General features: G+C 34.7%; 1 protein-coding gene across 1 annotated transcript; it reads left to right on the top strand.

Moving 5' to 3' along the window:
• The first annotated feature begins 338 nt into the window (after window positions 1–338).
• Window positions 339–7,199, top strand: LOC142980562 (prostatic acid phosphatase-like). Its single transcript, XM_076126012.1, has 7 exons — window positions 339–1,027; window positions 3,181–3,291; window positions 3,959–4,216; window positions 4,564–4,743; window positions 5,230–5,350; window positions 5,711–5,922; window positions 6,481–7,199. The coding sequence occupies exons 1-7, from the start codon at window positions 887–889 to the stop codon at window positions 6,664–6,666; spliced, it is 1,209 nt and encodes a 402-aa protein (XP_075982127.1). The 5' UTR covers window positions 339–886; the 3' UTR covers window positions 6,667–7,199.
• The last annotated feature ends 4,303 nt before the right edge of the window (window positions 7,200–11,502 follow it).

The following is an 11,502-nucleotide window of genomic DNA, read 5'->3' as shown; positions in this document are numbered from 1 at the left end:
TGGGTTTGAATGAGGCAAAGGAAGTTTGTAAGGATCGTACCAAGTGGCATTCTTTGGTCTCTGCCTACCCTTAAGATAAAAAGGCGTGATCTTATGTATGTATGTAGGATTGAAAATATGACAGTGTATACTATGTATAGAATATATTTCTTACGCTGGCTTTACAGTACTCAGCTTTCGCCCTCGTGCAAATGAGGTCTAAAGGATTTTCAAAACTAACTACAGATCTCTAACTCTGTCACATCAAATATAATTATCAGTAATATATATTATTTTAATGTTCCCGTTTATCTCAGTTTGTTAAACTAACCTCGTAGAAAGGAAACTTACTATTTCAATAGATTTAGTGGAATAGTATCCGTTACTGTGTGTGTGACCATATATTTTTTTTTATAAAAAAGTTTAGTGTGTATAAAAATATCGACACGGGTAGCAATGTAATAATCTCCAATAAAAAAAATACTTATAGAATATTATATTAGAACTTACTAAAATTAAATTATTTATAGGTGATCAAAAGCTTGTATTTTTTTGTTCTGTAGTTCGCTATAATTTTATTTTTTTATTATCCGACTTCGAAAAGAGGAGGTTCTCAATCGCAACGGATTTATTTTGATTTATTTATATTGTATGATTTATTGATAAAAACTGTGTTAACATAATGTATTCTCAATTAAAATAATAATATGACCTTTGAAGAACATAGCTGTTCATTTTTAGGTAACTAAATGTTTTTTTTTCTGTAAAATGAAAAAAAATATTTTATCTTTTTAGAACACTCGTAAAAGACGTTATTATTTTATCAATTTAGTTTCTCCAACTCATATTTTTTTAATAAACATTCTTGAAGTCGGTTTAAAGTCGGTGACACATTTAGAGTTTCAAAATGTACAATGCATTTGTATTTAAATTAAAGCATGTTTGTGCTTGTTTCTTAACGTTTTTATTCATAAGTTCTGTAGGCCTCGGATTGTATTTGTATGAAGAATCTACGATTAACCAAACGGAATTAGTTCTCACTTTTATGGTAAGTCTTATACTCAATCTTACTAGTTAGTAGACAGTTAGTAAATAACTATATAATATTTCTATTAGGCCGGGGAAAAAGTGTTTTCGCATTATAGTATGTATGAACTTGTAAAAAAATCTCTTGGCTTCAAGAATCACAAGTGAGTACACGGTTCATTAGGTCTCTGTCAGTGAGCTCGTGAGGTACCCAAATATCGAGCTTTTTTGTGTAGAGAAAAGATTTTATTACAAGTTCATACATACTATAATGCGAAAATACTTTTCCCGACCTGATATTTTGATATATTAAGTTTATCAGGTGGTCACGGGTTCGATTCTCGGACAAAAACAAATACATTAAAATTAGATCATTTTACGTTCTATGTATGACGTTTACGTTTTCACATTAAAGTGAATAATTTTGAGTTTTGATTGATTCTTTGGATGTCTGTGAAAGAAATAAAATTGTTTTCGACTCTTCATCAAATGTTGACACTGTAATTGTTAGAAATACAGTTAATTTGCACAATAGTAATATATTTGGTATCCGTTATTTGTACAAGTTATGCAAAACAAGATTAATTCCTTGTGCAGGAGTTGTTAATTTTATTACTCAAATGCGCAAAAAACACTGAAATAATATTTTTTTATCATAAAAAATATGATTAGGCTTCTTATAGTTTATAAGTCTGACTTATACAATTATCACACAACATTCGGCATTGTTCATATAATCTCGAATAAAAATAGTTGTTTTCTCAAATCCATGTAGTAAAAAAACATCAAAAACATGTGAAGGTCATTATTAAAATGGTAATTATAAAATAATCTGTCTGTCAGTCGATTTGTTTGGTCAATATAATAAAGGAGATCGGCAGATTTCGTACAGCTTAAAGTTTGTGTTGTTTTAACAGAATTTGTACCACTTATTAAGGGGACTAAGTCACTTATTTTTATTTGGGAGTATTATTTTTAGAAGTCCAGATTAATTAGAAAGTATTTGTTTATTTAAATAATAATTTTTGGTCCATGGCTTATATTTGTTGACAACTAAAGAAAAAGAAAATCTCATGAGACGTCACTTTTCGTCTGACGTCTACGCATCCGCCAGTTTGCTGTTGTTTTGAATTGTGGTTTTGACAGCATCTGAGCAATTTAGCGAACTATCGGGGCTTCTTAAAAATGGACATAAGTTTTACCTCCCAACTTTTAAAAATATAAGAATTTTAAAATAAGCTTGTCTATCATATTAGCTACCAATTAAAACAAAAAGTAAACCTAAACATGACATTTTATAAGCTGTACGAATTCTTCATATAAACCTGCCGTTCGCCTTTATGAATATGTAAATATTATGAAAGGGAAAGTTAGTATCGTACTTACGGTGCAACACTGTCACTTATGCAAAAATGTAGTTTTTCAGGAGAAGCATTTTAAACTTTGACACCTCCCACAACAATAACTTTATGTGATATTGATAAGATGAATACATCAGCGAATACTTTTAACTTTACTTTTGCTTATATAATGATAATAGTAATACAGTAGTAGTGCTTTAAATCAATTACTACATAAGTAACTCATTTTTGCATTTTTTTACAAAAGTGACATTATTGCACCGGGGGTGCGGTATGTCTAAACAAATGGAGTTTACTCATAGAGTGATTTTTCAATTTTACAATGCTTGCCTGTTCGCTTTGATGACTAAATGGCTGAACCGATTTATATTAAACTAGAGGCCGCCCGCGGCTTGGTCCTTGTGGCAACCCTTCCCGTGTAAATCCCGATCCCTCGGGCTCCGGGATGAAAAATAGCCTATGTGTTATTCTGGGTCTTTAGCTACCTATATACCAAATTTCATCGTAATCGGTTCAGTAGCATTTGCGTGAAAGAGAAACAAACATCCGTACACACATACATACAAACATTCTACAAACTTTCGCATTTATAATATTAGTAGGACTAATTGAGACGCGCTGCTGCGCTCTCAATAATGAAAGCAAAAAAAATGTCATGTCTTATACTTACTTCATGAAACATTCAATTGGTATAAGGCTTAGTGTGAAAGCGTAATATTGGCGACAGCAAAGATTTGATAGAGTTAATGGTTAATTAGAGAACTGGTTTTTCCAAAAATATAATTCCCGTATTTACAGATATTGTTACTTTCAGGTCTTTCGTCATGGGGACCGAGCGCCAGTTGAGAACTCTTTACCATATGTGACAGATAGGAAGAAAGTCCTGAAATTGTTGCGTAATGTTGGATTTGGACAACTTACGAATGTAAGTAAACCTCTCCACAAAAACTATTTACTGTAACTTTATTCAAGATCAAACCACCATAATGTATAATAGAATACGGGAATTAACGCGAACACGCATTTTGTCCCAGGCAGACTGTGTCTGCCTGGGACCACGGCGAGTGCAACCTGCGCCGAAACGTTAGGCATTTTAAGGTAAAATGCGTGTTCGCGTTAATTCCCGTATTCTATTATACATTAAACATGCAACGCGAGAGTTTAAAAGTTACGATTTCAAACCACCATAGGTTTGATCTTCGATATTCTGATTTTCCAATTATCTCCGGCCTTCTTCACAACCAAACTTAATTTATTTTCAAAATAATTTCGTCAGTGTACTTATAGGCGAAGCTGGCAGTATTGGATAAACATAAATTATACCATATTCTGTAATATTATAGTACGTCTAACAATCGTCGAGCTATCTACTTGTATGGACAATTATACAAGCTCTGTATATTAACTATATTATATGCTCAGTTAAATGTGTATCAGTTGCAAAAATTATGGCAACCAATCAATAAAAAAAACTGTCGGCACGGCAGTACCCTCGCCAAGATGAACCAAGTGAAGCGCAAGGGCGCTACCTACCTTTTCTTGAAGTGTATTTGTCCTTGGAAGACACTAATTTTCACTATTGATTTCCTCAGGCCGGTAAACTCCGAAGCTACAAAGTGGGAGCCTTCATCCGGCGTCGCTACAACGGTCTCCTATCACCTCAGTACAATTTCTCAGAGATCTACATTCGCTCAACTGACTCCACAAGAACTAAGATGTCGATCCTGGCTGCTATGGCTGCGTTATACCCTTCAGAAGACAGCATCTGTAAGGACATACCTGCGCGTTCCTGTGAGAGGAATAACTGGAATCTAGTGCCGTATACTACTGAGCATCCGAAGTATGATTATGTGAGTAATAGCTTTGATGTGAATGAAAAAGAGATGGGGCTATAGGTGTATTGTCGTCTTTTTCCAACAATTGGATTAGTTTAGCATCTAGTACTGACCCAAAGTTTTAGTAGTCTAAGTATTTAAAACATTTTCTTTTTCGTTACGCTTGTAGGCAGGTCTAACGACGCTTAGAAGATATCAGATTTAAGAAAATAGGATCAGAACTATTGGGACTTGAAAAGTTTTGCAAATGAACAGAGTGATAGCTTAATTTTTGTATCATTTCGGCAAAAGATTCATGTCGAAGAACAGAACAAAAATAGCTTTGACTTACTTTATTGTATCGGTGACTTTTTAATTTCCAGAACTTAGCTATAGTCAACTGTCCAAAATTAAAGAAACGCTTCGAAGACGCTTTCGAAGGTCCTGCTCCAGAAATGTCCAAGTATTTCAAGTTTCTGGAGCGCTGGTCGAAAATTGTGGACTATAATTTTACAAAGCAGCCCAACATGGCTTACTTTGTCTATGATGTGTATAATGCACAGGTAAGCGCTTTCTTTTAGGTTTTTCTATAAAACTTGTACTTTCTAAATCCCTAATTAGGTTATAGGCACTGTTGCACGAGCATGCAAAAAACATAATTTATCAATGTGCACTAGTGCGTTTTCATATTATTCTATTTCTATTTTATTTCTAATTAAGAATTGCTCTTGTGTCGTGGGGAGATTAACAAACATAGAAACAACGGACACAAAGTATAACCAGACCTGACACAATTATTTGTGGATCACACAAATAAGTGTTGTGTTAAATTTTACTTTTTATTCTATCTAGTTTCTTACGTAGTAACGACTTCAGCTCAAGCTACATACCATATTCATTACAATAACAATATCTAATCCATGATTTGTCATTTTACATGATTTTAAATAGGTGTTGAATCTTTTACAACTATCTGCCAGTTAAGTCAGACGCAAGCTTACGTCATGTTTTATTGCCAATAAATTATCAAATGAACACATATTTTTAAGATAAGCCTAGGAGTGCCTATAGGGAGGAAATTAGAGAAAATCTATCCGGAGATAGAGGAGGCGGCAGGCGCTGCCATAAATGGAGTCTTCGGCACAGAAGATCAAGTAGTGTTGGCAGCAGGTAAGAATTTTATCTAATAATTATATTCGCATTACCAAAATACAACTATGTTCACCAATGGTAAAGAATATTACATGAACTAAACTACTGTAGATATTGTGTGCAGATTTGCAGAATACAAAGTATACTTTTATATGGCGCTCAATACTCGGTTAGCGAATTTTTTGCTGGACATTTTTGTACCCTCCGTAGCATGGTCTAATGACGCCAACTTTCGCAAAGCGGTCAGCTACTAAACATAAGTTTTAAAAATCAGTTTATTATTTATTTTTGAACTAGCTAGATGGAAAGCTAAGCAGAATCAAATACAAGACTGCTATAAAAACTTTAAGTTCACCATAAAATCGTATCTTTTTTCAGGTGTACTCCTAAATGAGTTCTTCGAAGTGGCTCACAAGATCATGTCCGGGGAAGACGTACCTCGAGTCCACGTGTATTCGGCACATGATGTCAATGTGTATGACCTTATGGCTGCCACTAGAGTTACTCCGAGACAAGGAGTGCCTAAGTATGGAGCGTTGTATGCCTTGGAGCTGCGAAGACTGATGACTTCTGGGGAGTATATTGTGGTGGTGAGCATTGTTTTGTCATGTCCTTATTTCTCGTTAATTGGGGTCGGCACAATATTTTCGTTCTCAAATGCTGTAGAGAGATTATGCTGATGTTTTGACAAAAGCAAATAATTTATTAAAATATTTAAGCATTTAAATAACACGTTATCATCGTTATAATACACAGCCCATTTCTACCCACTGCCGGCACCTATTGCCTCTACGCTCCCCGATCTAGCGATCAAATTTAAATGACTATTTAACTAATGTTATTCTGTCAACACCACGGTCTATGGTGCTATTCAGTTCCTCCTAGGAGCCGACAAAACTTCTATTGGGTACATACATTTTGGCTTCAATCGTTAAAAAAATTCTGTGTCCATGTCTCCCATTAAAATGACACAATTCCTAAATCAAAACTGGCGTAACAAAGAATCATTTCCGAAATACATAGCTTATGATCACACAAATATTTATTAACTTCGACAAGTACAAAATCGTATAGGCTAGAGCTAATTAACGTTATAGTAGGTATATCACGATGATAACAAATGAAAACATTTCCCTCTCAACTTTCAGCCCGTATACCTTAAGACACCAGACAAAGACGAAGTCACGTACCTTCAAGTAGACGGCTGTGAGGGTTTCTGCAACTTCACCACCTTCAAGAGTCTGGTCTCCAAGAATGTGCTGGATGTCAAGGAGTGGAGGAACCAGTGTGGATGGACTGAGGACCTTGAGGTGGATTATAAGCTTTTTGCTTGAGAGTCAGTAATATTATATACGAAGCTGTCATAGTCAAAAGGATTGTAGGAATATGACAATATGATTAGCCTTTACACACACACTCTATCGCGCATGAAGCAACAATCGCGCGTGAAAAAGCGCGCTTGTAAGGGGAAAGGAAGACTTTTACAAACATACAAACAACGGACACAAAGTACAACCAGACCCGAAATAATTATTTGTGGATCGCAAGAATAATTGTTCCGTGTGGAAATCAAACCCGCACTGGTAGCAGCGTGACAACCTAAACCACTGCGCCCGGGAGGCATTTTTCTATTTTTTTTTTCTATTTTTTCTAGTAAAAAAAAGACAACTCCCGCACTAAGAATTGCTCTTGTGTCGCGGGGACTTTTACAAACATACAAACAACGGACACAAAGCACAACCAGACCCGAAACAATTATTTGTGGATCGCACAAATAATTGTCCCGTGTGGGAATCGAACCCACGACCTCCCGTTGCAGTGGTATCGGCGTGGCGACCTAAACCACTGCGCCACAGAGGCAGTCAAAGTCTCACGTGCTTGTTGTTATAAATAAAATATAACTTGAATAATTAATTATTAATTTATTGATTTCTAAGATAACAGAAGTAAAATGTGTAAATACTTAAATAATAAAGATGTTTTATTTTCCGACATTAAATACTGAGGGTCAATGACTCAAAAACTGATTTAAAAATCCATAAATGACCTCAAACTTGAACTGTATTCCTTGCATCGGAAGTAAATATTAAATTAACAAGTTACAACTGTCAGACACCACAGACGAGGGTTCCGCACATAAATCTATGGGATAAATAATTAAATTATAGCCAGAAATAGTATCTAGGCATTTACAATAAACATTTTGAGTAGGTAGTTAGCCAGTATCTAGATTAGTAATGTTATAAAACATATTCCTTTATTACTGGATGATAATATTTTATTTTTTCTAGTACAAAAAATCTTTAAAAGTCTCGCGCGGCTTGCGTCTAAAATCTGTCTTATTTAGGTACTCTAAATACAATTATTTAGAGTACCTAATTATGACAGATTTTTGGAACAAAACGGCATGTGTTTGACCTTAATTTTAACCACCTCTTTGCAAAATAATATCAAAATCGTTTCACTCGTCTAACCGTGAAAGATAGACAGACAGATTTTTATATTAAATATTAGTATAGGTACCTCAAAGCGATTGTTTAGTTCTCATTATTTTCCGATCAAGAAACTGACCGCGTCACGCTATTATCAGTGAAATCCTTCGGAAAAAACCTCTGACAAATAAGCTTGAAGCAAAACTGACGTTTCTTTGAACCTTTCATAGGTTTTTCTACTAATAAGTAAATGTGATTTTTGTACGTCCGTCACGTTCGTGCTCCGCGCGATTCTCGAAGGACTCTCATTCAATCTGTTTGAACGAAAGAATTTCTGTGATATATCAAATAAATGTCGGTGCCTCTGATACAGAAATTTATTTTAATGCTTGGTTTTTGTTATTACGTGTCTGTACAGTGATAAGCATAATTTAGACAGATATTTTTAGTAATAGTAACTTTCGGTCGGAATTTCTCTTTTCTAAACTTGTATTTATGAAAAAAATAACATTAAAATACTCACGATATTATTATACTTATTTGCTATGAAACTTTTTATATATTATTACTTATGCATTTGAATATTTTATTAGTAAAACGATGAAATAATAAAATTATGTATTAGTAAATCGAATACAAGGATAATTATTTACAAGTTCAATGTCGAACTGTCGAATTTCTTAAAGTTGAAGCATCGTTTTCATTTGATTATTCTACTTAAATAATAAAATATACAGACACATCGTACGTCACAAAGATTAGTCTGAAATCTTAATTTGGTCTAGGATTTAGTTCTAGATTATAATATTTTGTTGCTTCAGCCGGAGGTGCGGGGGGTCCTGCCTTGTGTTTATTCGTCGTGATTGTTTGTTATTTTAGAACAAAGGTAAGTATTGTTTTAACGTAAGTTAACTATAGAAAAATAGGAAAACGTATTTGTTTACGTATGTTTGTTAGAAAACACTAATTTCCGCACATTATTTCCGTTGCCATCTACGCATAATGCTTATTATTTTTATTGTTATTAACTAACCGTATTAATCCCGACCTACAGGTAAATTTTTAACAGTCAGACTTTAACTTTTCATAGAGCAAGTCGTAAATTTATTTAACAGCTGACATATTACACTACCACCCACGAAAGCATTGAAAAACACTTTATTCTTAAAATATTCTTTCGTAAAACAAACTTGAACAAGAACTGAATTATACTTACTTTTCAGACGGAAATATGAAAAAGAAAAGAAGAAAGAAATTGGAATTGGTTCTTAATTAATCTGACTGTAAGATTTCTATGGAACAGGAAGGCCGTTGAGGTAATGAGACAAAACCTTACAATTTCCCGGACAGAATGAATTCTGTGCCTACGCGGCTACGAGAGACGTAGAGCTTTGGAATTACATAAAGCTTGTCTACATACTGGATGTGCTACGATTTCGTGCTACGACTGCCGCTGTGGCGCAGTAGATGTAAAAACAACTGCCGCGCGAAGATTGCTACACACATGTAACATTCGGTTCGGCAATATTCATTCTTCTTCTTAAAGTGCCTCTCCAACGAGTAAAGGTTGGCAATCAGCTCTGCATATTTCGTCTTATCCTTTGCCAATATTAATATAATATTATATTAATATTTGCAATACTAATTGTCGAATCACAAATCCGACTCGACTTACTTGTACGGTTTGTGCCGATCGACAGGATTTTCGGTGCCCATGAAATAGACGTATATTATCAACTTACTTATGTTGGTCGGGTAAGTCTGAGAGCCTATTACAGTCAGATATGACACCTAATTAATACATTAATTATTTATTAATCATTTGCTTGGCGTTTGAAGCAATTAACGCAACCATGCATTATGTAGTATTTCGTAAATAATGTAGGATCGCGTTGATTCTGAGTTAATTTGTCTGGACATCTCTGACAAGTTATAAGATGATTATGAAGTACCTACGATTTAGAACGAATATTAGGACGTATGGCCGAAAAATTGTAAGACATGAAAGTAATAAAGAATTATGAAAAGAAAATAAAATGAAAGCTTATATACAATTGCTGTTCTTTAGTATCCATACCTACTATTTATTTTATGATAAAAGAACATGCAATGATTTTTATTTGTGAAATTATTTTAAAAGCTGATCATGTAGCTCTGCCCTACTAAAAGTAATCTTCATACAAAATTAACTTAAATAAATCTTTTCGTTAAATTCTACATCTGCGTACCTCCTAGAAACGTTAAAGAACGTAGGCGGCGATGAAGGAAATGATAAGCTGATGGCCTAGTCTTAGCTCTTCCGTTTAATAAACACTCTCATTACATGCATGTGCGATGTAGTTTCACTAATTTTAGTGTCATGGCGTAATGTTCATTGCGGTATTTAGATCAGCTTTTGACCGACCTAATATATAAACTGCCGTGGCGCGGTCGGTAGTATATGCATCTGCCGTGCGAGACGTCTCGGGTTCGAATCCTGGGTCGGGCCAAAAAGTCTTTTCTGAGATTTTCTGTTGAGAATTTTTTAGAGATTGCTCGGAGTTGGGAAGTTGAGGTCGAAGACTTCCATGCCTCGGAGAGCACGTAATCAACGTTTCAATGAAATTGACCGCCGTAGCCGTATCGGCTAGGAGGACATTATATAAAATCCTCGCGTTAAAATAGCGACCTTTACACGCTATATCGTGCAGGAAACAACAACCACGCGTGAAAGAGCGCGCGTATATAAAGGATCCGTAAGAGGAAAGAAAAGACCACGCGCCGCGCTCATCTGTCAAGCCCGCGAAGAAAACCGCGAGCGAAGACGTGTGCGTTCGCGCAGCGGAATGTTGTTGAATTTAAAGATATTAATTATGCAGATATTTAGTGTATGACGTCGTATAATTGTGTATGGTAAAAAAAAAATTGTGTACGCAGCCATTGTGGAGAAATTCACCAAAAACTGATTCCGCTGGGCGAACGTTGTCCTGGCGGAACTTATTTTAATCCATAGACTTTAGAAGAAAAGAGGTGTGTCCAAAAATTAGTGTGTATTTGTGTGTAATTGTGTATGTATGAATAAAATGAGTGCATGCATAAACTTCGGAGAAATTCAAGTTTCCGCTACGCGAACGTTTGGCCATTAGCTAGTTTTCATATAAAGCGCTTACATAGAGAGCTGTAGATTTTTACATACGTTGTTTTGAATTTGTTTATATTTGTTTAAAAAACAGATTTAGAAAAAATCGTAGGGCTTAAAAGATAAAAATATAAACGTAAAATACACTTAATAGGTCTTAGTTCTTAAAGTATGCACTTTGGGGTCTAGATTTTCACGTTTATACAAACCTTGTAAGTATCTGAAACATGTTGCCAAGTATCAATGATGTTCCGTTAGTAATTAAAGAGTTAAAGGACAATTTTACCATGAATAGATCACTGTTTACAAAACAGTCAAATATCACGACGTTCTAAAGAAATTGCATGGTAAAATGTATGCCAAAAATTAGTTTATTCATTCAACTATTCACATGCAAAATTTCATGTCATTAAATTTAGTAATTAAAGAAATCAATTAAAATACTGACGAAGCATCGAAAACCTACATAACCCGACCAAGTTCGGATAGCTACAAAAAAGCGGCCCAGCCATATATCTAAGAGACGTTCTTAACCTTCCAATATAGTATTTACTAATATGGTACAGTTCCGTACACAAGCGTTAGGAAAAATAAAACAATTGCATTTCTTGAATTAAAAA

This window comes from Anticarsia gemmatalis, chromosome 18 (genome assembly GCF_050436995.1).
Source record: "Anticarsia gemmatalis isolate Benzon Research Colony breed Stoneville strain chromosome 18, ilAntGemm2 primary, whole genome shotgun sequence".
Taxonomy (NCBI): Eukaryota; Metazoa; Arthropoda; class Insecta; order Lepidoptera; family Erebidae; genus Anticarsia; species Anticarsia gemmatalis.
The sequence above is the reverse complement of the archived record's forward strand: the minus strand, read 5'-3'. Positions and strand labels throughout refer to the sequence as shown.

What these genes read in the sequence shown, in the direction of transcription:
- LOC142980562 (XM_076126012.1), top strand. Translation starts at nt 887, where the DNA reads ATGTACAATGCATTTGTATTTAAATTAAAGCATGTTTGTGCTTGTTTC. An exon ending in ATGATGTGTATAATGCACAG is followed by an intron (nt 4,744 to 5,229) that starts GTAAGCGCTTTC and finishes CATATTTTTAAG; the next exon opens with ATAAGCCTAGGAGTGCCTAT. An exon ending in TCAAGTAGTGTTGGCAGCAG is followed by an intron (nt 5,351 to 5,710) that starts GTAAGAATTTTA and finishes ATCTTTTTTCAG; the next exon opens with GTGTACTCCTAAATGAGTTC.